Below are 27,169 nucleotides of genomic sequence, written 5' to 3'. Positions count from 1 at the left end.
CAAGAGCTGAAATTGTAAAAATATCTATTACGGTCTCAAACTGTAGACTTGGTGGAAATAGGTGTAGTCTTACTTCAGGTAGTAACAGCAACAAAAAGATAATTGTATTTTTCCCAGGCTTCTCGGGAATCATTGCATTCTGGCCTCAGACTGAAGGAGTGTATATCAGTGTGAAGTACACAACACACAAACCCTCTCTCCCTCTTTATGCTGTTAAAATTTCTTCTCTGTGCTGATTTCTTTGCAGTAATTTTCAAAGTTATTTTCAGCTCTGTCCTTCGGTGCTCCCAATTGGAGCTTCTGTATCAGTGGGTATAAAATTGCTATTGGTGTAATTTTACATATATTTAAAGCAAATGCATAATTGAATATAAGTCTTTCTCTACTATTCTGTATCGGCATTCACGAGTTGATTATCATCAAGAATTTTACAGTTCTGGTACAGAAAACTATTTTGAGCAACAAACCTTATTTTTCCACCTAACAGTACTGAATCACACATTAACATTGTTGTCCTATCATTGTTGTGTCTGTACGAGATTGCGTAACACACCGGACATCTACAAAATGAATAAAATATTAACACATTTATTTATGATATGTTCAAGCTGAAACTTGAGCAATGCTTAACATTGGTAATGTTATGAGTAGTACTGTTAATATCAGGAATCTGATATACCGATATTTAAAAAAATATCATCATCAGCCCTCAAGATATCAAAAAAAGTATCAAAATGTTGATGGGATAAATATCGACATACTGGCCTAGCTGTATATTTAAGTATTGATTTATTAGTAGATATTCTATACAGCAATGAGCTAGCAGCCTGCTGGTCCCCCATAGAGCAAGAGTTGAAAGGAAAACAATGCACGTTCACCCGTGGAAATAGCCACTTTGCAAAGATTTCACTAAGAAAAACCATGGTTATAGCGGGTGGGCCAGGTAATAGTATTGACAGAGATCTTGGATACAGTATTAGTGTGACCTGGCAAAGATTGCATCAGCATCGAAGCATACTAGTGTTGAATTTGTATCTGTTCTTGGGCGCCATTACCAACCTCATTTGAACTCTTCTGTCAAGAGTTAATTTGGAGTTGGAACGGCTGCTTATGTCAGGTGCAGGATCACCCATTGGTGTGGTTCCTGTTGATTCTCTCAGTAGGTGGGATTATACTAGGCATGGCCTTCACCTAAACAGGAAAGTGAAGGGTAAACTGGTTGGGAAAATAGCAGGAAAGTTAAAGGGGGGAGGCATTGTCTGTAGCGATTTGAGAATTTCTGTGTAAATTGTAGAACCACTCAGCCTTCTACTGTCTCAAACACACGATATTCTGGATATGTGTGTGGGATGGTAGTATCCTGCCTACTGTGCATCACATGCTTGTGTGTGCAGGTTTAAAATCAGTCGCGGGAAGAAAGTAGACGCGGCAGTCGGACGGGGCACCGACAAGTACCTGTCGGGCAATCCATAGATGTTTTAGTGGGTGTGTAAGGAAGAACCATGGAGTTTATATGCAGCTCTGTGCTTATTGTGTTATTGACTATTTTTATTAAAACAAGAACAGTTGAAAAACGTAGTCTTGTAGACTCTTGACGCAACCTTGTTAGAGGCAAGACTCATATTATGATTCATGTTAAGGAAGGTCGTGGTATCCAAGCCAACTTGCTTTTAACTGTAAACCAATTTGTTTGTAACGTCATACTGTAAAAGAGACTTGTAGGAAGCCACACATTCATGTGGAAAGTGAGACTTTTATTGTGTATGAAGGTCAAATACATCGATAGTTGGCAGAAAGTAAAGTTTGTATGTCTAATTATTTCATAAGTAGAAAGAGTCTAAAAATTCCTGTACCTAGCGTTATTCGATGGAGAAGAAGTCAAGAGGGTTTCCAGCAGCCGGCTATTCAGCAAAGAAGAGTGGCTGCAAATTCCAAGTAAGTCACCTCGTAAAGAAGTGGAGGGTGGTTTGGGAGAATTAGCCGATATAACTCAGATCCACACTCACACTTCGTCATCAGAATGTTAGAACATGGGGACCTGTGTGAAAGGACTAAGAAAACAGGAATTTTAAGTAAAAAACAAGAGAAGAAGCTGTCACGTGTTGCCATAGCAACCAAACATAATAAGACAAGGGAAATACTCCGAGACATTGGAATATGTTTAAGTATCCATGGAGTGAGATTTAAATGGAAAAACATTGAAGATATGAAAAATTCACAACGATAAAAATAGTAAAGAAGATTTTGACATACTTATCTAAGAAGTAGTACACATAGAATGCTTCATCAAAGGTGATCCAGTGCGGGGAGTATAGAGCTCTCGCACACATCGCGGGGATGCAGACGCGGAAATGAACATACATCTGACACTGCCGGCACTAGCTGCTGTTCACCAGTGCTGACCTGCTCCCACATCCACTCACCTACGTGATGAGAATTCTATGCTGGGTGAGTGTGAAACAAAACTTGATTACTTTAGTACAAAGTAACACAAGGTACTGTTGAGTGAACTGTTATTGTGTAATTACCATATTTAAAGTTAGTTTTAAATTCTTACAAGAGCTAAGGCATATAAAAGTATAGAAAATATACAACAGGTTGGGGAAACTCAAGACGCAGCTATGGCCATGAAGATTAGCAAAGAAGTGCCTGACTGGGCTGAGTTGATAAATTTAATCGGAGCTCAGAGTCTTAAGTTAAACTCATTAAATTCTCAATTAAATGCTCAGAGTGCGACTCTAAGTAAAGAACTAGACTCGGTAAATTCTCAATTAAATGCTCAAATGACAAACTTAGGTTTGTTGAACGTCAAAGTCGACTCTCAAAGCAAGGAATTTTAGTAATCTATGCGAAGGCAAAGGTGCTTTAAAGACTGAATTCGATGCCATAAGTAATAAAGTAGAGAATTTACAAGTAGATTTAAATAACGAGTTGACAAATTCTTTGACCACTCATATAAATCATATGTTTATTGACCTTAGTCAGAAACAGAGTGACACTTTTCAAGTTTTATTGAAAATGTTAAACTTGACATTGAGAACAAATGTAGTAATTTAGAATCAGAACTTATTGAAAGATTAGAATCTTTTGAAAACATGTACAATATTAAATATAATGATGGAAGACAGGGAATGAATACTTTGAGAGTGTGCATAAGCATAATGATTTAATGCCAATTATTCAATCGCAAATCAAAGGTGTCAATACATAGGTAGATAATGTAGAAAGGAATTTCAGAGAGAAAATAGCTAACTCTGATATTATAACAATACCAGAGAAGGAAAGTTGCTACACCATATAGCGGAGATGCTGAGTCGAGAGAGGCACAACAAAAAGATTCATACAATTAAAGCTTTCGGCCTTTAAAGCCCTTTTCAGCAGTAGTAGTAGTAGTAGTAGTAGTAGTTGTGTGTGTGTGTGTGTGTGTGTGTGTGTGTGTGTGTGTGTGTGTGTGTGTGTGTGTGTGTGTGTGTGTATATACTGCTGACAAAGGCCGAAAGCTTTAATTGTGTGAATCTTTTCGTTGTGCCTATCTCGACTCAGCATCTCCGCTATATGGTAAGTAGCAACTTCCTTCTCTGGTATTGTTAAAATATCAGAGCGCGCACGCATTATAGATCGAAAGGTTACCAAGAGAATAACATCTGGGAATGTTATTGCCTATTCTTTCTTCCAAACTTAATGATACCAGGAAGGGTGTGGACGACCTGTTGAGAGAAATTAAGCTTATCCAAAACAAAGTAGAAGAAAGGGTAACTTCACCTAATGTTGTGTTAACTAGTGAAGCGGTGACTGATTTGCAATGGGAAGGTAATTCAGGGTTATCTAGACAATTCCCTGAATTTAAGCCGGATGGAGATGTACATCCAACCCATTTCTTAAAAAAGATTGGGAAGATTCCAAGAATATCGAATTTGCTGTGGGGTACCTTCTAGGGGAAGCCTCAGAATGAGGAACTGTAAATATTGAGAATTTTTCCTCTTGGGAAGACTTTCAAAAGAAATTTAAAGAGAAGTACTGGTTTGCCAGTGCTCAAGAAAAGTTAATATCAGATCTGTGGGACCCAAAATATTATAATACTACTTGGGGTACTATGAGGAAATATTCCCATTGGCATTTAACACAAGCAAAAAATTTAGATAAGCCAATGGTAGAAGAAGGATTAGTACGTATTTTAATTAGACGATTGCCAATCTATGCAAGAAAAGACATATTATGTAGTAGTTGGAAAATGATAGAAGAGTTGTTGTCTTTTGTTGACACACTTGATGCAATAAGGACCACAACGAAACTTTACACCAAGGTGAAAGTTCAAACTGTAAAAGAAATAGTGGAAATAATTTTAAAAAGCACGAGGCAAACTTATCAAAAGTACACCAGTACAATAAGAAAAGTTGTAACAACGATTATCAAAAGAAGAATTCACATTCAAATTTAGATCCAGTAGCTTCACAAAAATTTGTACTGAGCAACCATAAAACACAGAATGGGAATGTATTATCTCATTTCGGTAACCAGCCCATAATTAGTAGTAATCAGGAAAATATTGTTCGACCTTGATCAAGAGCCGGGGTCCAGGTTGTGGAGGTACATTAGGAGGCCTTATTCCGTATAGCTATATTAACTTTACACACAAGATACCCACGAAGGAATACTTGCTGCTTGAAGAACCAAGCTTAGCCACTAATAACCCACAACCTATAATAGCAGGAACAGTGGAAAATTCATAGATTTGCGTATTTACAGATTCAGAAAGTGAGGTATCACTCATCTCAAATGGATTTTTTTTTCTCACTACAAAATAAACAGCACTTGTCATTATTGCCAGTGACTGGAGTGTACATAATCGGGATAATGGGAACAAAAAGTAAACTTGTAAAATACAAAACTCAAAGTTAACTGCAGTATTGGAAATATGTTATTTCATCAAACGCTACTAATAGTAGGCAATATTAATGGAGATGTACTGTTTGGTGTAGATTGGTTGTTAAAGTCCTCTTAAACTTTGATGAACATCATCTTTGTTTTGGTAGAGGGGACAATAGATGCTGGACACCATTTGTGACAAATGGTCACATTTAGGGACAAACAGCCGAGTGTCGGTGTCTGCGAGTAACATCTAGAACTCAGTTATCACCAAAAATCAATAATGTGGATCGAGGAACACATCGAACTGATATACAAGACAAAGTTAATGAATCCCTAATATTAACCGATCAACAAAGGCGATATTTATATAAAAACTTTAATGGAGTATGAAGTGGTGTTTTCCGATTGTCCAGGTAACATTAGCAACTATATCTGTAAGTTCAAAATCAAAGGTGACACTCCATTCTTTTGCAAACCATATCCAATACCAGTGAGTTTGAAGGAAGCAGTTCGGGATGAGATTAACAAAATGATTGATGATAATATTATAGAACAAAGTTCCAGTGTAATTAATAATCCTCTGGTCATGGTGAAGAAAGCTACAGGCAGGGTACGATTAGTCTTAGGCACTCGTACATTGAATCGAAATCGACAAACTGTTATCCAAATTTGAAAAGGCAAGATTCTCCAGCACAATGGACTTAACTGCAGGACATTGGCAGATAAAACTACATCCATAATCCAAAAAATATACAGCCTTTTTATTTGATGGAAAATCATATCATATATCATTTCAATGTTTGCCATTTGGACTTAATATCTCTGTGTCTGTATTTATACGTGCGTTAGATGGATCACTAGGGAGAGACTTATTGAAGGATTTGATAATATACATAGACGATATCCTAATAATATCAGCTACTTGGCAGGAACATTGCCTCACTTTGTGCAAGACTCTGAAAAGATTCAAAGAGAAAGGTATTACGGTGAAGCTGTCAAAATCGCTTTTTTTTTTCCACGCCAAGAACTTAACTGCTTAGGTCGTATTATAAGGGTAAAGGGAATTAGACCGGACACTGAACACATAAAAGCTATCAAAGGATGTCTGCACTCCAGAAATGTAAGACAGTTAAAAGGATTTATAGGTATGGCCTGATACTATCGACAGTACGTATGAGGGCAAGAGTTAAATGACCTGAGAATTTAAGCTTATTAAGAAAGGGAGTACTGTGGACTTGGGATCAAGGTGAAAATGATGCGTTTCAAAATGTTAAGAGAGCACTTGTTAAGTCACCCATATTACATCATCCAGTTATGGGCGAACCGTTTAAACTTTAGACAGATGCATCTGATTATGGTGTTACTGCTGAACTTTTCCGGGGAGAATGGCATCCAAGTGATGTAGGGCACAGATCCATAGCTTTTGCTAGCCGTAGCCTAAATAAGCACAAACTAAATTACACAGCTACCGAAAAGGAACTATTGGCGATTGTGTGGAGTATTCACAAGTTTCAGACACTAGTCTGAGGATCAGAAATCCATATTTATACAGATCATCAAGCTTTATCTTTTCTGATGAGTAGTCGATTACTACACAGTAGGTTGATGCGATGGATGCTTTTCCTACAGGAATACGACATAAAGATACAATATGTAAAATATTGTACCTGATATGTTATCAAGGCTACTCATAGGAATGGAAGACTTAAAACGTCTGGAAGGACCCGACATTATTTTTGCCATTAATTTTATGTCAGCAGAATATCCTAACATCCTTGTAAAGGAAATGTGTCAAAGAATAACAAGGATTATCCATCATGGACCTGTCTCTTCCCCCCCCCCCCCCCCCTTTCCATTTCACAAACTTCTTCGCTGAAGTCCTTCTGTATTTCTGTCATTATTAAAAACCTAAATCTTATCTTTAGATTAGGAGGCCAAAGAATCAGACTACACCAACAGACATCCACCTATACACAAATATACACGTCTACACAAACATTAAATCACATAAGAGGGAGCCTGTCACGATATGAGATCGTCAGGTGTTGGGAAAATGTGTGTAATTGTGGAAATATGTGCACATATATAGGAAGCTATGACTGTTCTACATCGAATATACATAAGAAGAGTGCACATAAATAATGAACTATAAAGTAGTAATGAGTAAAGGATAAAGAAGAGAGAAGCGTAAGCAAAGAAAGAAAACGAAAGTAGGAGTAGAATTAGTCATGTTTATCATTAAGAAACGTCAGTGTAATGAATACTCTGATGAATTGAAGGATTGTGGGACGTAAATAGTATATGTAGACATAGTATCTATTGGAAAATATAGAAGTTGATAAGTAGAGGAGGACTCTAGGGAGTAAATGATATATTAAAGAATGACTGTGAAGTTTAAGATAAACCAGAAGATATTTAATAATGGTATACATAGAAATGTATACTAGGGTAATAACTGTGAGGCCTATTCGGAAAGGATAAGGGGGCCGTACCTGGCATTCACTAAATATAAAGGGCAGGTGTACGTACAGGGAGATAGGATGATCTGTGGCCTAAAAAATAGGGATGTTTTGTATGGGACATACCTACCAGAATGGAAAGAGGCAGTGGGCAGTGCTCTCATAAGGTCAACCCAAAAGCAAGGAGTTGGTGCTGATCTTAGGAGAAGGGAACAGTATCATGACAAGTCACAAATTTTATAGGGAAAATTCTGGAAAGTGTGAGTTCTGTGAACAACTAGCATTATGATGTTTCGTGGAACTGAATGAGAGTCAAAAGAACACTTTCATTTCGTCCAGAGTTCCTCCAAGCTTCAAGCAATGAAAATAGTACACACTAGGAAAAAGGTAGTACAAATGATAAGAATAGTAAATAGTTTACTCATGTGTCATAAACACCTGAAGTTTACAATTGAATAAAAAGGAAATAAAGAGAAGAAAGAGTGTCTTCACAATTCCTAAATATTAGTAAAGCTGACAAAGTAAATGCTTATGTCTTAATAACAAAGTAAAATAAGAAAGAGTAGAGAAACAGTAAGCGAAAGATTTTTCAAGAGAGGACAGAGAATTGTTATGGAAAGAAAAGATACGTATATAAACATGTGTAAGAAATGTATACTTTTAAGATGTTGTTGTTGTTGTTGTTGTTGTTGTTGTTGTGGTCTTCAGTCCCGAGACTGGTTTGATGCAGATCTCCATGCTACTCTATCCTGTGCAAGCTTCTTCATCTCCCAGTACCTACTGCAACCTACATCCTTCTGAATCTGCTTAGTGTATTCATCTCTTGGTCTCCCCCTACGATTTTTACCCTCCACGCTGCCCTCCAATACTAAATTGGTGGTCCCTTGATGCCTCAGAACATGTCCTACCAACCGATCCCTTCTTCTGGTCAAGTTGTGCCACAAACTTTTCTCCCCAATCCTATTCAATACTTCCTCATTAGTTATGTGATCTACCCATCTAATCTTCAGCATTCTTCTGTAGCACCACATTTCGAAAGCTTCTATTCTCTTCTTGTCCAAACTATTAACCATCCATGTTTCACTTCCATACATGGCTACACTCCATACAAATACTTTCAGAAATGACTTCCTGACACTTAAATCTATACTCGATATTAACAAATTTCTCTTCTTCAGAAACGCATTCCTTGCCATTGCCAGTCTACATTTTATATCCTCTCTACTTCGACCATCATCGGTTATTTTGCTCCCCAAATAGGAAAACTTCTTTACTGCTTTAAGTGTCTCATTTCCTAATCTAATTCCCTCACCATCACCCGACTTAATTCGACTACATTCCAATATCCTCGTTTTGCTTTTGTTGATCTTCATCTTATATCCTCCTTTCAAGACACTGTCCATTCCACTCAACTGCTCTTCCAAGTCCTTTGCTGTCTCTGACAGAATTACTGTGTCATCGGTGAACCTCAAAGTTTTTATTTCTTCTCCATGGATTTTAATACCTACTCCGAATTTTTCTTTTGTTTCCTTTACTGCTTGCTCAATATACAGATTGAATAACATCGGGGAGAGGCCACAACCCTGTCTTAGTCCCTTCCCAACCACTGCTTCCCTTTCATGTCCCTCGACTCTTATAACTGCCATCTGGTTTCTGTACAAATTGTGAATAGCCTTTCGCTCCCTGTATTTTACCCCTGCCACATTTAGAATTTGAAAGAGAGTATTCCAGTCAACATTGTCAAAAGCTTTCTCTAAGATATGAAATGTTGTTATGAGTGATATTATTAGCATAATGATTATGTATAAAATATTGCGTATTCGATCTGAGGTGAAGGGAAATGTGATTCGAGAATTTCTGTGTAAATTCTAGAATCACTCAGCCTTCTACCGTCTCGAACACACGAAATTCTGGATAAGGGTGTGGGATGGGAATCCATAGATGTTTTAGTGGGTATATAAGGAAGAACCATAGAGTTTATATGCAGCTCTGTGCTTATTGTGTTATTGACTATTTTTATTAAAACAAGAACAGTTAAAAAAAAGTACTCTTGTAGACTCTTGACGCAACTTTGTTAGAGGTAAGACTGATTTTATGATTCATGTTCAGAAAGGTCACGAAGAGGGGGGGGGGGGGGGGGGGGGAGCTGAGGTGGGAAAGGGGAGGGATAACAGGGTAGGGTTGGAGGATGGTAAAACACTGCTTCAGAGAGCATGCAGGGATGTGGTGGAACCGATAGTGCAGCTAGGTGTAGTCGGGGAGTACAATGTCCTTTAGCGTCAACCTGGTAATGTGGGGTCTGGCTTATACAGCACTTCAGGTTCCATTAACTTTGCCTTATACACCTAGGTTGAACTTTATCCAGTGGAACATTTCTTTGTACCCAGAGGCAAATATGCGCTTTCATCTATCGTATTGTTATAGCTCCAACAAGAGTTGCCGAATGCAGATGCATCCATTGTGCAACACCACATGGTAATGTTTATCCACAGTGTGGCAACAGTGGCACTTTATCAATCAAAGCACTGGCGTCATGGTAGGGAAAGCCTGCATGCCATTGGTGTTATCTGGACAACGGCATCACGTCCCCTCCGCTGAGCCAAACTTCAAAAGTCGCAACTAGTTTTAAATGCACTATGAAAAACTGTATCTGTAGTTGTGCAGCATAAGTAGTGGTCAGACATTATTTTGATAGCATTGACAGAAGAAAGAAATACCTTCAAATAAGAATACTTGATGATCAGCTCTTGAGCTTAAGAATATGGTTTTGTGGAATGAGGGGTTGGGGGTATTAGTATCCTGGCTGTGTGGGTATACTGAGGCCACAGATGGTATTCTTGGAGAGGACTGGGGAGACTGTTACAACAATATTATGAAGCAATTACCACCCGTTCTGTATCACACGTTTTATTGTTTACTACATTTATAAGCGATTTCTGAAGAAAGGGGAGCCTGTCAAAAGTCCCAAGGTTTCCGACATGCTCGGTGGGTTTAGTAGCAGTTCACTCCCCGCCAAAGGATTGGTTCTGAGTTCACATGTTATAAGGTAACTGTGCCTACTCATCATAACTGACTTGGTACAGATTCATGGTATATGCAGGGCTTGTCCAGAGACGAAAGTTACGGAAATGGGAGCTCCAGTTGGCCAAGGATGTGGTGTGGGGGGTGGAATAAAAATAGCATTATTGGTACTGTACGTGACACATCAGCCATTCATGTTAATATACGTCCCAGGCAGCCATTGGTGCTGCAGAAAGTGTACAGAACGGTAAACGGACGTGCAGTAGTCCCCCTATATGAAAACTTTTTTATACTGCAGATAAATCAAAATAATGCTACATATACTGTAATTATTTATCTTTCAATAAAATGTATAAAAAGGAATATTTTGTATTGTAAATAAACTTCCATGAAGGGATTGCAAAGTGTCCACTGTAACTTTGAGCATAAAATTACAATATTTATTGTTTCACAGTTCATGATTTACAAGTGCTGAGGTGATATCCATAGTAATAAAGAGTAATTATAGTCAGATTAAAATTACTTTGTAGTTGAAATTTCATGTGATGTAGCTGGTTTGCTCCAATCGGAGTACTCAGTGTCCTGCCTGAACCATTCGCCATTGCCAGATTATTACAACAATTAATCAGTTCACTTTTAGTTCCCTGTCTGGCTTTCTTTCTTGGTGTGTCTAGATTCCAGATCCTAGATCTGGACCTTTCATTTCATATTTCAGAACACATGACATTATTGTCTTCACTCCAGAGACTGGTTTGATTGATATCTCCATGCTACTTCATCCTGTCCAAGCCTCTTCATCTCCGAGTAACTACTGCAACCTAAATCCTTCTGAATCTGTGTAGTGTATTCATCTCTTGGTCTCTTTCTCCAATTTTTACCCTCCACTATTAAATTGGTGACACCTTGATGTATCAGAACGTGTCCTACCAACCGATCCCTTCTTCCATTCAAGTTGTGCCACAAATTTCTCTTCTCCCCAATTCTATTTAGTACCTCATCAGTTACATGATCTACCCATCTTATCTTCAGCATTCTTCTGTAGCACCACATTTCGAAAGTGTCTATTCTCATCTTGTCTACACTGTTCATCGTCCATGTTCCACTTCCATACATGGCTACATTCCAGACAAATGCCTTCAGAAAAGGACTTCCTAATACTATATTTAATGTTCACAAATTTCTCTTCTTCAGAAACGCTTTGCTTGCCATTGCCAGTCTACATTTCATATCCTCTCTACTTTGACCATCATCAGTTATTTTGCTCCCCAAATAGCAAAAGTCCTTTACTACTTTAAGTGTCCCATTTCCTAATCCAATTCCCGCAGCATCACCTGACTTAATTCAACTACATTCAATTGTCCTCGTTTTGCTTTTGTTGATGTTCATCTTATATCCTCCTTTCAAGACACTGTCCATTCCGTTCAACTGTCCTTCCAAGTCCTTTGCTGTCTATGACAGAATTACAATGTCATTGGCAAACCTCATAGTTTTTATTTCTCCTCTATGGATATTTATTCCTACTCCAAATTTGTTCTTTTGTTTCCTTTATTGCTTGCTCAATACCCAGACTGAATAACATTAGGGATAGGCTACAAACCTGTCTCACTCCCTTCTCAACCACTGCTTCCCATTCATGCCCCTCGACTCTTGTAACTGTCATCAGATGTCTGTATAAGTTGTAAATAGCCTTTTGCTCCCTGTATTTGACCCCTGCAACCTTCAGAATTCGAAAGAGAGTATTCCAGTCAACGTTGTCAAAAGCATTCTCTAAGTCTACAATTGCTAGAAATGTGGGTTTGAAGTCATAGGGTCAGTATTGCCTCGCTTGTTCCAACATTCCTACCTAATCCAAATGGATCTTCCTCAAGATCACTTCTACCAGTTTTTCTATTCATGTTAGTATTTTGCGTCCATGACTTATTAACCTGATTGCTTAGTAATTTTCAAACCTGTCAACAGGTGCTTTCTTTGGGATTGGAATTATTATACTCTTCTTGAAGTCTGAGTATATTTCGCCTGTCTCATACATCTTGCTTACCAGATGGAAGAGTTCTGTATGGGCTGCCTCTCCAAGGCTATCACTAGTTCTAATGGAATGCTGACTGCTCCCGGGGCCTTGATTCAACTTACATCTTTCAGTACCCTGTCAAATTCTTCACGCATTATTATATCTCCCATTTCATCTTCGTCTACATCCTCTTCCATTTCCATAAAATTGCCGTAAAGTAAATCGCCCTTGGACAGACCGTCTGTGTACTCCTTCCCTCGTTCTGCTTTCCCTTTTTTGCGTAGGACTGGTTTTCCATCTGAGCTCTTGACATTGATACAAGTGGTTCTCTTTTCTCCAAAGGTCTCTCTAATTTTCCTGTAGGCAGTATCTATCCTACCCTAGTGATACATGCCTCTACGTTCTTACATTTGTCCCCTAGCCATCCCTGCTTAGCCATTTTGTACTTTCTGTCGATCCCGTTTTTGAGACATTTGTATTCCTTTTCACCTGCTTCATCTACTGCATTTTTATATTTCCTCCTTTCATCAATTAAATTCAGTCTTTCTTCTTCTACCCATGGATATCTACTAGCCCCCGTCTTTTTTACCTACTTGATCGTCTGCTGCCTGCACTATTCCATCCCTCAAACCTACCCATTCTGCTTCTACTGCATTTCTTCCCCTCGTTCTTGTCAATCGTTCCGTAATGCTCTCTCTGAAACTCTCTACAACCTGTGTTTCTTTCATTTTATTCTGGTCCCATCTCCTTAAATTCCCACCTTCTTGCAGTTTCTTCAGTTTTACTCACAGTTCATAACCAATAAATTGTGGTCAGAGTCAAGATCTGCCCCTGGAAATTTGTTACAACCTGGTGCCTAAATCCCTGTCTTACCATTATGCAATCTATCTGAAATCTTCCAGTGTCTCTAGGTCTCTTCCATGTATACAACCTTCTTTCATGATTCTCAAACCAAGTGTTGACTGGGATTAGGTTAAGCTCTGTGCAAAAATTCTACCAGACGGCTTCCTCTTTCATTTCTTACCCCAATCCATATTCACCTACTAATTTTCCTTCTCTTCCTTTTCCTACTATAGAATTCCAGTCCCCCTTGACTGTTAAATTTTTGTCTCCCTTAACCATCTGAATAATTTCTTTTATCACATCATTCATTTCTTTAATCTCTTCATCTGTGGAGCTAGTTGGCATATAAACTTGTACTACTGTGGTAGGGGTTGCCTTTGTGTCTGTCTTGGCAACAATAATGTGTCCACTATGCTGATCGGAGAAGCTTACCTGTGCCCCTATTATTTAATTCATTATTAAACCTACTCCTGCATTACCCGTATTTGATTTTGTGTTTATAACCATATATTCATCTGACTAGAAGTCTTGTTCCTCCTACCACCAAACTTCACTAATTTGCACTACATCTAGCTTCAACCTACCCATTTCCTTTTTTACATTTTGTAACATACCTGCCCGATTAAGCGATCTGTAGAACGCCAGTTTTCTTTCTCGTGATAACGACGTCCTCCTGAGTAGTCCCTGCCCGGAGATCTGAATGGGGGACTATTTTATCTTTGGAATATTTTACTCAAGAGGACGCCATCATCATTTAACCATACAGTAAAGATGCTTGCCCTTGGGAAAAATTACAGCTGTAGTTTGCCCCTTGCTTTCAGTTGTTCGCAGTACCAGCACAGCAAGGTCGTTCTAGTTAATGTTACAAGGCCAGATCAGGCAATCATCCATACTGTTGCCCCTGCAACTACTGAAAAGGCTGCTGCCCATTTTCAAGAACCGCATGTTTGTTTGACCTATCAACAGCTACCCCTCCATTGTGGTTACACGTATGGTACGGCTATTCTGTATCACTGAGGCACGCAAGCCTCTCCACCAGTTTCAAAGCCCGTGGTTCACGGGATAACCACACCACACACACATGCACAAGGGTGCTGACGAAGTAAACATGTTTCATCTGTGGTGTTGTAACACACTACTGGATCCTTCCACACAAGATGCAAATCAGCGTCATGTATACAGTTACTATAATTACAGCAAGCAGCATACATTAGATAAGGTTCGCATGACATTGCGTGAAGACAAATTTTTTAAGACTGCAATTAATTGTAGTGACTGGAAGATCATTATATTGTACTTCTGACTCTGATGACCCACAGTGTATTGGTGTGGTGCAGTGGTTAGTGTATGAACTTGCCGTGTAGGTCATAATAAGTTCAAATATTGTCAAATGCACTGAAATTAAAAACATTTCTAAATATAATCAAAACTCATACCTTTTTATTTTTTCAGTTAATTGATTTAATTGTAATTTTTTAAAATCTCAGATACTTAATTGCATCATTTTCAAAATTTTATTGTCTTTATTTGCTTTACTTTTCTTCATATCATTGTTTTGCCTTTGGAATCTTTTTGTGTCATCTGTAATCTACAATCAACCACCAACCAGGACTGATCATTGGTTGGTAATGCACCAGCTCATGGAACTAGGTTGAAGATAGTTCCAGCTAACCAGTGTCAACAAGAAATTATAGTGTGCCCTTAGGGCTGAAACTGAAATTTTTGTCGTGACTTTGCTTGTAGAGGTTAGCATTAATCGCCTTGAACAAAACAATTACAATTTTAGGTTTGCTGCAGATTGTTGGTAGCTGTTTTCTCAGATAAGTTGCACATCACGAGGTTGTGGTTAGGTTAGTGAAAGAGTTTAAATTTAGGGCTACAAAACACACAGTTCAGTTGAGTCAATAGTAGTGCCAAGTGACAAATGTCAGCTATCAAGTAGTTTTAATGGGGCTATAGTAATTGTCTCGGCATATTGGACGCATGATAAACATCGCATTTTTACAATTACACAGTTGTTTTACAGTTTCTACAGAAAAGTAAGTTGGTTTACATTCAGCACAGGTTTTGGCAGCAAACCGTGCATAATGCATCACAGCGATATATGAAGTCCTGTACACGTTAGTTACAGTTATTTGTGGAGTCCTCATGGATGCTGCGAGTACAATAATTTTTTGTTGGAAATTTATTTGCAATCCCACATTTTCCTTTACCTTTGTTCTTCATGACTTTTACAAATATACTGGTAATTAAAATGTATAGAGAACTATTTTGGGTTACTTGTAGGATAAAGAATGTGAAAACCTAAAATAAAAGAACATTCCACACAGTGAATTGACCCCATTACTGTAGGATTGTCATTCCGTGTACTCCCCCTGCGGGTCTGGGGGTTAGAATAGGTCTGAGTTATTCCTGCCTGTCATAAGAGGTGACTAAAAGGAGTGTCTCACATTTTGGCCTTTATGTGATGGTCCCCTGTAGGGTTTGATCTATATTTTTCAAAATTTTCCCAAAGAGCAAGCCAATTGGGGAAGGGCGCCTTACATGGTGCATTGTGTCCATCATGCGCTGAGACCTATCGCATCCTTCGTTGACATGAATCTGCACTTCGGCTCACGCTCCAATTGTTTGGTGAGGTCACTCTCCTGCGTGTGTATTCTTCCATCAACTGTGCAGTATTGTTTTCTTTGCTGATGATGACGGTGGACTTGTTTGCTTGGTTGCACCTGATATCCAGCACAGTAGCCAGTCCGTTGTGGTGGGGCTGTCATGTACCCTGTTGTTTGTAGCCCCATGACCACACAGGGATTGTTCTACTGATGCCTGCGCCGTTAACTCTCCATGTATGCCGAGGAATAGATGCCTGTCACTCTGGGGCATCGGGACTCCCAGCAATGGCCATCCTGCCAGGTGGCCTTTGCTGCGGCTGGGTGGTGCCCACAGGGAGGGTCCCTGGTCAGGGTGGGTGGCATCAGGGCAGATGACACACGATGAAGCATAGTACATCATCTCTTGCTGGTGTTCAGACACCAGCAGTCTCTTAAGCATTCATGGGCTCAATTCAACGCATAGAAGTAAGACCCCAAATCGTTCCCCTCCCTGGCTGTACCATGGGAGGAATGTCAGGCTAATGATGGCAGTGGCTCTTATCTGCCCCGGTACCCTGTATGTTTGAGAGCTGATGGGGAATCTTTCATGACAACGATGCCTGCTTTTGTTGAGCGTTTAGAGGACAATTTCGGGGAGGTGGAGGGCTTGTCCAAAATGAGATCTGGGTCAGTCTTCACCAAAACAGCATCCTCTGCCCAGTCACGGTCTTTACTTGCTTGTGACAAGCTGGGAGATGTAACCATCACACCCCATAAAAGCTTAAATATTCCACAGGGACCTTCTTTTGCATTCTGACGATGAACTGCGCACTAATTTAGAGAGGCGAGGTGTTCATTTCATTCGGCTTGTCCACCGGGGTCTGAGGGATAATTAGGTTCCCACCGGTGCCTTCATCTTGGCCTTATTGGGTGATACATTACCCGAGAAGGTCAAGTTGATGGTCTACTACTGTGATGTAAAGCCCTATATCCCTCCCCCAATGCGGTGCTTTCAGTTCTGGAAGTTCACCGTATGTCTTCCCACTGTACTTCCAGCATCACACATCGAATTTGCGGGCACCCGTCACATCCCAGTACTCCATGTGCCCCGCCTTCCATATATGTCAACTGCAGAAAGCACCATTCGCCTCGCTCACCAGACTGCGGGATTCTCCAGAAAGAAGGGAAAATCATGGAGTACAAGACCCTGGACCGACTGACCTACACTGTGGCTAAGAGGAAATTTGAACGCCTACATCGTGGACGTATGACATCGTTTTACTCCGCCGCTACAACAGTTCTAGGCCAATCAGCTCTGCCAACCCCACTCACCTCTCAGAGCCAGATGACTACACCTGCCCCCTGTGGGGGACACTTCCCTCCGTGTTGCTCCTGCACCGCCTGCTTCAGGAGCAACCCCCCACCCCCCTCTGCAACCAACTATCGATGACATCAGTCCCCACTTATGCGCCAGAGAAGCATCAGTCTTCTTCGGCTCCTCTCTCTAGGAAGGGATCCCTTGGGTCGCTCCCTTCCCAGGTTTCTGCTAGTGGGAAAGATGACAGCCACCAGTGACTGAAGAGCCCAATAGTTGCTGGTCGTAGGGCTTCACACTCATCCTTCGTCCTGGAGACTGAATCAGTGAAGTTCTCCCAGCCATGGAAACAGATCCTGAGGCGTAAACTGCTTCATTGAATGTTCCATGCCTTCCCAGTCTCACAATGACGTCATCCTGCAGTGGAATTGCGGCGATTTTTTCCACCACCTGGCTAAGCTGCGGCAACTATCAAGCTTTACACCTGCTTTCTGCATTGCCCTGCAGGAAACCTGGTTCCCAGCAATGCGGACCGCTGCCCTCCGCAGCCATAGGGGAAACTACACAAACAGTAGCGACTATAATCGAGTGTCAGGTGGAGTTTGTGTTATGTCCTAATCTCAGCCTTTAGTGAAACTGTGCCCCTTCAAACCCCTCCTGAAGCTGTGGCTGTCAGAATGTCGACGACGCAGGAAATAACTGTCTGCTATGCATATTTTCCTCCAGATGGTGCAGTACCCCTGAATGTATTAGCTGCACTGATTGATCAACTCCTTAACCTTTCCTACTTTTGGGAGATTTTAACGCTCATAAACCCCTTGTGGGGTGGCACCGTGCTTACTGGCCGAGGCAGAGATGTGGAAACTTTACTGTCTCAGTTGGACCTCTGCCTCTTAAATACTGGGGCCGCCACACATTTCAGTGTTGCTCATGGTAGTTACTCGGCCATTGATTTATCAATTTGCATCCCAGGACATATGCCAACTATCCACTGGAGAGCACATGACGACCAGTGTGGTAGTGACCACTTTCCCATCTTCCTGTCATGCCCCAGCGTCTGGTACCTATGCTTTCCCAGATGGGCTTCAAACTAAACAAGGTGTACTGGGAAACTTTCACCTCTGCTGTCACAGTTGAATCTCCCCATACGGGAACATCGATGTGATGGTTGAGCAGGTGAATACAACAATCCTTTCTGCGGCAGAAAACACATTCCATCACTCTTTAGGGTGCCTCCGGCAAAAGGCAGTCCCTTGGTGGTCACTGGAAGTCGCTGAAGCAATTAAGGAGTGTCGGCGAGCTCTACAGTGGCATAATTGGCACCCTTACCTGGAGCAACTCCTAGCCTTTAAACAGCTCCGTGCCCTCGTTCACCAACTTATCAAATGACGGAAGCAGGAGTGTTGGGAGAGATAAGTCTCGACCATTGGGTGCCATTCATCACCTTCCAAAGTCTGCGCAAGGATCAAACGTGTTTTCGGGTACCAGGCTCGCAACAGGTGTTAACATAAATAGTGTGTTATCTACTGATGCAATCGCGGTTGCCAAGCACTGTGCTGAGCATTTTGCTCTAGTCTCTGCGTCATAGAACTACCCCCCAGCATTTCGCACTCCCAAACGGTGGCTGGAAGAGAAAGTCTTCTCGTTCACTACACACCACAGTGAATCCTATAATGCTCCATTTACAGAGTGGGAGCTCCTCAGTGCCCTTGCACATTGCCCCGACACCACTCCCGGGCCACAGTGGATCCACAATCAAATGATTAAACATCTATCATCTGACTACAAGCAACATCTCCTTGCCATCTTCAACCAGATCCATTGCAATAGCGGTAGAGCACCATCATTCCAGTGCTCACACCTGGTAAAAACGGCTTGATGTGGATAGCTATCGGCCCAACAGCCTCACCAACCCTTCCTTGTAAGCTGCTGGAATGTATGGTGTGTCAGCAGTTGGGTTGGGTCACATGGCATACTAGCTCCATGTCAGGGCAGCTTCCACTAGGGTCACTCTACCACTGATAATCTTGTGTCCCTAGAGTCTGCCATCCGAACAGCCTTTTCCAGATGCTAACACGTTGTTGCCCCCCTTTTTTTCATTCACAAAAAGCGTATGACACCACCTGGTGATATCATATCCTTGCCACATTATACGAGTGGGGTCTCGGAGGCCCGCTCCTGATTTTTATCGAAAATTTCCTGTCTCATCGTACTTTCCATGTCCAAGTTGGTGCCTCCCATAGTTCCTCCCATATCCAGAATGGGGCCCCGCAGGGCTCTGCATTGAGTGTCTCACTATTTTTAGTGCCCATTAATGGTCTAGCAGCAGCTGTAGGGCCATCTGTCTCACCTTATCTGTATGCAGACGACTTCTGCATTTCATATTGCTCCACCAGTACTGGTGTTGCTGAGCGGCACCTACAGGGAGCCATCCATAAGGCGCAGTCATGCGCTCTAGCCCACGGTTTCCTGTTTTCGGCTGCAAAGGTGTGTGTTATGCTCTTCTGTCGGTGTCGTACCGTTCATTCGGAACCAGACCTTTACCGTAATGATGATCAACTTACTGTAGTGGAGACATATCGATTTTTAGGACTGGTTTTTGACGCCCGATTGACTTGGCTTCCTCACCTTAGTCACCTTAAATGCAAGTGCTGGCAGCACCTTGATGCCCTCCGCTGGCTGAGGAACACCAACTGGGGTGCAGATCGCTCCACGCTGCTGCAGCTCTACACAGCCCATGTTCAATCCCGCCTTGACTATGGGAGTCTGGTTTATGGTACAGCGTCACCCTCATCATTGTGTTTACTTGACCCAGTGCACCACTGTGGCGTTTGCCTAGCAACAGGAGCTTTTAGGACGAATCCAGTGACCAGCATCCTGGTGGAGGCCAGAGTTCCTCCATTGCAAGTTAGGCGTGCACAACTGCTGGCCAGTTACATTGGACACGATCGTAGTTCTCCTGCGCATCCAAATTACCATCTCTTTTTCCCACCCACAGCTGTTAATCTCCCTCATCGGCGGCCGAGGTCAAGGTTCCAATTGCCGTTCATGTCCGATCCCTTCTTTCTGAACTGGAGTCCTTGCTTTCACCACCTATACTTGTTGTTCATTCACGTACACCTCCATAGTGTACACCTAGGCCGCGGCTTCGCCTGGGCCTTTCACGTGGCCTTAAGGACTGTGTTAACCCTGTGGCTCTCAACTGCCACTTCCTCTCGATTCTTGACATGTACCGAGGCCATGAAGTGGTTAACACCAATGTGTTGATGGCTGATGATCACGTCGGCTTCGTGTATGTCCATGGAGGACATATTAAACAACATTCCTTGCCCGATGGCTGCAGTGTTTTCACTGCTGAGCTGGTGGCCGTATCTCATGCTCTTGAGCACATCCGTTTGTGCCCTGGGGAGTCGTTTCTTCTGTGTACTGACTCCTTGAGCAGCCAACAAGCTATCAACCAGTGATACCCTCGTCATCCTTTAGTGGAAATCATCCAGGAGTTCATCTATGCCCTGGAATGGTCCATTTTTCAGGGGTGTTTGTTTGTTTGTATGGATCCCAGGTCATGTCGGAATCCCAGTCAGCGAACTTGCCAATAGGCTGGCCAAACCGGCTACGTGGAAACTGCTTCTCTGCAACTGACCTGCGTTCAGTACTACAATGCAAGGTTTTGTGGCTTTGGGAGATAGTGGCGTAACCTCAGTACACACAACAAACTGCGTGCCATTAAGGAGACTATGAATGTGTAGAATATCGCCACACAGGCCTCTCGCAAGGACTCTGTGGTTCTCTATCAGCTCCGCATTGGCCACGATTGGGTGACACCTGGCTGACAGTGGCCCATATTTTGGTGAGCTGTCATTCTTTGGCTGCCCTGCACCAGACTTTTCAGTTACCGGACTCGTTGCCATCGCCTCATTGGCTAATTTAGTTTTCCGTTTTATATGTGACGGTAGGTTTTATCGTTCCATATCAGTTTTCGCGCATGTCCTTTATCCCTTTGTGTTTTCCACTTCTTGTAGGGTGGATGTTTTAATATGTTGCAGACTGGCTGGCGTTTCATTTCTATTCTCGTGGTCGGTCAGCCACAGTCGCATTCTGTACTCTTACTTGAGCGTCAACCATTGCCTGGAAACTGCGTTGACATAAGTGGCACTAGCCTCGCCTGATGTGTGTCAAAAATGCTCTATTTTAGAAAATGATGTATTTCTTTATTCTACTCACTTGTCCAAAAAGCCCTGAATATTTTCTGCCTTACTTTTTATACACACTAAAAAAAGTTTTTCATCACCCTGGTTCCCAGAACTCCTGAAGATAGACGTTGATTGTTGTAGATATTGTATCACATACACAGTCCCTTTGACTGTTCAGAGATGTCACTAAACTTGCACAAAGATGTAAACAACCATGCATGAGCAGCGCCTAATAGACGGAGGTGGTCCATCAGCCGATCAGTTCCCATCGTTCCACGAGGAAGGGGGTACACGGCTCGTGTTTTCTGTAGTTCAACCATGCCTAGACAGTCAATATTGCAGTTCGATAGCATCCGCATTGTTACTTCGTGTCACAAAGGGCTCTCAACAAGTGAAGTATCCAGGCATCTTGGAATGAACTAAAGCAATGTTTTTCGGATATGGAGGAGATACAGGAACTGTTGATGACATGGCTTGCTCAAGCGGCCCAATGGCTACTACTGCAGTGGATGACAGTTACTTACGGATTATGGCTCTGAGGAACCCTGGCAGCAATGCCACCATGTTGAATAATGCTTTTTGTGCAGCCACAGGACATCGTGTCAAGACACAAACTGTGCGCAATAAGCTGCATGATGCGCAACTTCATTCCCAACGTTCATGGCAAGGTCCATCTTTGCTACAACAACACCATACAGTGTAGTACAGATGGGCCCAACAACATGCCGAATGGACTACTCAGGATTGGCATCACATTCTCTTCACCAATGAGTGTCACATTTGCCTTCAACCAGACAATTGTCGGAGATGTGTTTGCATGCAATCCGGTCAGGCCGAACGGCTTAGACACATTGTCCAGCGAGTGCAGCTAGGTGGAGGCTCCCTGCTGTTTTGGGGTGGCATTATGTGGGGCCAACGTACGCTCCTGGTGGTCATGGAGGGTGCCATAATGGCTGTACAATACACGAATGAATGTAATCCTCCGACCGATAGTGCAACCATATTGGCAGCATATTGATAAGGCGTTTGTCTTCATGAATGACAATTCACAGCCCCATTTTGTACATATTGTGAATGACTTCCTCCAGGATAATGACATTGCTCAACTAGAGTGGCCAGCATGATCTTCAGACATGAACTCTATCAAACATGCCTGGGATATATTGAAAAGGACTGTGGGATCTATGCCAAATTGCCACTGAGGAGTGGGCAATCTGGACCAATAGTGCCTTGATGAACTGGTGGATAGTATCCCACGACGACGAATAGAAGCATGCATCAGTGCAAGAGGATGTGCTACTGGGTATTAGAGGTATCTACAATCTGGACTACCACCTCTGAAGGTCTCTCTATATGGTGGTACAACATGCAATTTATATGGTGGTACAACATGCAATGTGTGATTTTCATGAGCAGAAAAAGGGCAGAAATGATGTTTATGTTGATCTCTATTCCTATTTTCTGTACAGGTTCCGGATCTCTCGGACCTGAGGTGATGCAAAACTTTTTTTGATGTGTATATAATATTAACTCTTTAATCAGTGCTGAATGGTTCTCACAATGCACAAATTACAGTATGATTGTCCATATTAGAAAGAAAAAGAAAAGAACAAGTAGCAGTCCACAGTGGCATACATTCATAATTCATTTACAGTGAAAAATGAAGAGGAACAAAAAATTTTATGTAGTACTTATTTTCTTACAACTTAAATAATGAATGAAAGGCTGTTTTAAACTTGTTTGTCTAACTTTATAATTATTTTCTTTGCTGAGCATACCTAAAAAACTAAGAATAATAAAAATTATTTTATGTTTGTTTAACTCAAAGCTAACACATTGCTAATCACCTCGCTACACTTACAAAGTATTAATGCCTGAGCACTGTCTAAAAAATTGATCGTGGAGGTTTGACATAAGGTTGGGGAAATCCATGCATTTACAAAATTCCCCATGTCATTGTCATTGTTGTTTATATGGGGCTGGTATTTGTAAGAACTTCATCTCTCAAGAAATGGCTTTAATTGAGCTGAACACTTCAAATTTGCTGTGGTGGAAACCATATAGTCCATAAATCAAACCTCAATTTGTGTAGGAGCCTCGCCTGAACCAAATATGGAAGAAACAGAAGAAAGAGGAGAGGAAAAAAACTACATACCAATAACATGATTTCATTGGGTACAGAATCTTTGTGGATTACAGAGACTGTTTTCGAAAGTGTGTCCAATTTACTTATGTCTTCAAGAGACTCCACTCTGACACTGATGCGCATATACAGCTTGTTCTAGCTTCCACAGAAAGTGAGGAGGTGGTTACTGCAGTTCCATTATATAAGTCATTGACTTAGATCCCTTGCATATACCCTGATTCAACAATTTGTTCCATGTATGGGAAAAGTCACGTCCTTTTCCCTTACCACTGCACAGCACAGATAGCTGAGGCTCTCCACAGCTGTGATCTCCACATCCCATTAATCCATTCCTCCTCTGTGGGGATTTGTTATGAGTTATAGGTGTTAATTATTGCAAACAGCAACCTCAGTCTGCCCATGGACCTGCCAAAAGCAGGTGACATTTTTAACTCCAGATATGACAAACAGAAACGCACAAGTATGTTGTAAGCTGATAACACAATGACCATTATAAATGACAACAGTGATGTCACAGAAACAAAATGTAAAGAAATACTTTGAACCAGAACAGCTGTAGCCAAGAAGAAGAAGAACGAGGAGGAGGACGCCAATACCATGATAACTCGAGCTCACAGGAATCTGCAAAGAGAAAGTTATGAAAAGACAAACTTCACGTGTAAATGCAATTAAACAAGGAAACAACACTTTGTATCAGTTTTATATATCTGTGTATCTTTCAACGAAAGGCATGCCAAAAGTCTACCTTGTGTTGAAAAGTATTTCAGATTGTGTCCAAAACAGAATGGGAATCTACATTTTCACATCTCTGTCTACTGTGGAATGTTATTGTACTGATATACATTTGGACAAACTGCGCCACATTCACGATAAAATCTCTCAGATGTACGTAGTTCCTTGATTTACAGATGACATTTGTTTCTTGTAATTATAATAAATATTGAAAAAAATAAATATGATTTTCATCACATTCCTTAAACACTACTAATTTTTCTTTAGAGAATATGGGGTCTCACAAGTCCTCTATCACTGTGTGAATCTCTTTGGAAAGTTGGAAATATTCCCTGAATAGTTTATCAGGAAGTTCTGTAGACAACACACATTCATCACATTTTGTTCTCTTGCTTGTACTTACTGCTCTTACATGCAGTATATGCATTAAAAAATAATTTAAAAAATTGAGTACAGAATCACTCTGGATCTTAATCTAATTATATCGAAAAGTTTGCAGTGGGCATGCAGAATATGCTATGCTGCAAGAGCCCTACACATTGAGCTGCAGAGGCTCTGCTGTGTATCTGCTCTGTCTCTGCTGGTGCAGTGTGGGGCAGGACTAAAGATAGTGCAGTTGTCTGAGCTGTTACATCTATGTACCATCTATCAGTTAACTGTTTGGTTTCTTTTAACTAGATATAGAGCTGATTATATTAAATCATGTTTTTCCAAATAAAAGAAATGTCAGAGTTTCTGCTTTGTGGAAATAATTTTCATTGTTGGTTACTGATGGTTTTGTCTTTTCAGTTAAAAGAGGAGCAGGAAAGAGAGGAAGAGGAAGAAAGAGCAAGGCTACGCAGGGAGGCCATACATAAGGCCCAACCCATTCCCAAATATGCCCCCATTGTAGTTACAAAATCTACAAAAGAACTGACTATACCAGAATCGCCATTTTCGAGAACCAAGACAAATAAACAATGACTAAGGTTTTTCGACTTGACAGTGCTGCTGTACATTTGTATTTATTATTTTTTGACATGGTTTACAACTATTTATTAATAATTTTAAAGATACATTTACTGAAGTTTGTTTTATAGTGAAATGTCACTGGTTATCTGTGGTATCTGTATGATTAGAATCTCTCTTTCACATTTGTTAGGGAAAGTAAAGATATCAAATCATGGAAGACTTTATAATCATTGTTATAGTTTCATGACAAAAAATCTCATGTGGTATGTACTTTATAGTCATTCTAGATGGCCACATGTGCATTCAACATGAGTTTTTTTAAGAGCTAAGACAAGGAAACAGACTAAGATTTTGACTTCACAGCATAATGTTATATTTGTATTACTTTTATTTTTGACATGTTTCAATACATTTCTTAAATATTTGTAAAACCACATGTAATAAAGTTTATTTTATATTGAAGTGTCAGTGGTTATCCTATTTGGGTGTTCATAATGTATATATTTCTAATTTTTTAGGGAAACCTGTGTAAAAGTATCCACCACAAACGATTACTGCATTGTTATGGTTGTAGCTTCATGACTAAAAAGCTCATGTTGTATGTTGAGGCTAATCATATGGAAGTTACCATTTTTAGCCAAACATTACTTAGCATTTTGTATGAGCTTCAGTAAGTTGAATTTCTTAAAAACAAAAAACCACACACACACACACACACACACACACACACACACACACACACACGGACGCACTGGTTTCATTTGATGTTTAATAATTTTTTAATGACACTGTTATTTCAAGTATTCCACAGTTTCAGTAGTGAGAGTTTGTGTTTTGAGGTGTGGAAGGCTCGACTGCCTGTTCAACTGAATAGATTCTTAGCTACTGGAAATGTATCTGTATTCTCACAAGTACAGATCTCTCTGTGGTACAGGTGGGCTTTTAGATAACACCAACATACAATTTAGAAGGTTCAACAGTGTAAAATTACATCTTGCCAAGTGATGACACTAATGATTGATTACCTGATTTTAACCAAAAAATTGCCACAGCTGAACCGATGTTACATTTATACTGGCATCCACTTTGCAAGAAGTGAAGACTTTGTTTCATGCAGTTTGAATTGTAAAATTGTTCCCAGGACAGTCTTTGAAACTGTATTTCAGCATTATGATCCCATTAACTGCCTGGGGCAAGAAGCCGTTTCCTTTAGACCACTGAAATGTTGTTAAAGCAGAAAACCCTTTCGATGTTTGCATTGCAGCTTGGCCTGAAAAACTAGAATTGGCAAATTTTCAAAAGTTCTGACAGTTTCAGCACATGTAGTTGATGTAATTTCTCCCCCTCTCCCATGTCTCCATCCCCCCAACCCTGCAGTTTAAAATCAATACTAACACTCTTGGATTGCACATATTTTATTCACAGAAAGACATTGTCAAAATCTTTGTATTATTATTATTATTATTGTGCTCATTTTTGTGAAAAATGTTAAATTCCTTTTGAAATCTGGGATCCGTATGTTAGTTCGATGACTGTTTCAATGATAGGATGTGAAACAAGAGCAGACTAAAGTGTGTGCTATTTCTGCAATATAATTATTTTCATGTACACTGCTGAGATATTGATGTGGAATACAAACATTGTGGGGTGAAGGAACCAAAGCTGCAGTTCAGAGAAATTGTTTCCAAAGAATGACCTTACCAGCACTGTTACAGATTTAGATGGTTGGGAGAGAAAATAAGGCTTTATTGAAGGGAACATTTTTGTAACCGGGACGGGACATACGTTCAGCTATCTAGTTTTCAGAGACCTCAAAAGCTGCTGGTGTGTAATAAAAACAAGTCCACATGAATACTTCAGATGACTTGACAGAAAGTTTTTTCCTTCCTGCTCATGCTGCAGGGTGATCCCCCCTGACTGTCCAATGAGCTGGGTCTTTGTGAATAATGTATCACTTGGAATCATTTTTCACTCTTGCTATAACATGACGTGTGTTCCAAACGGAATTTGTTTTAAATTACACTGGTCCACTGTGGTTTCTTTT

General features: G+C 40.7%; 1 protein-coding gene across 2 annotated transcripts in view; it reads left to right on the top strand.

Annotated features, from left to right (window-relative positions):
• Positions 1-25,587, top strand: part of LOC126458097 (targeting protein for Xklp2-like) — a 136,863-nt gene extending 111,276 nt beyond the window's left edge. For both annotated transcript variants that reach the window (XM_050094920.1, XM_050094921.1), the window contains exon 11: positions 24,964-25,587. In XM_050094920.1, coding sequence (XP_049950877.1) covers positions 24,964-25,137 — 174 coding nt within the window. In that variant the 3' untranslated portion in view covers positions 25,138-25,587. The remainder of the gene's footprint in view (positions 1-24,963) is intronic.
• The last annotated feature ends 1,582 nt before the right edge of the window (positions 25,588-27,169 follow it).

The sequence above is a fragment of the Schistocerca serialis genome, chromosome 2, assembly GCF_023864345.2.
Source record: "Schistocerca serialis cubense isolate TAMUIC-IGC-003099 chromosome 2, iqSchSeri2.2, whole genome shotgun sequence".
Lineage (NCBI taxonomy): Eukaryota > Metazoa > Arthropoda > Insecta > Orthoptera > Acrididae > Schistocerca > Schistocerca serialis.
Note: the sequence above shows the minus strand (reverse complement) of the source record. Positions and strands in the feature narration are given on the sequence as shown.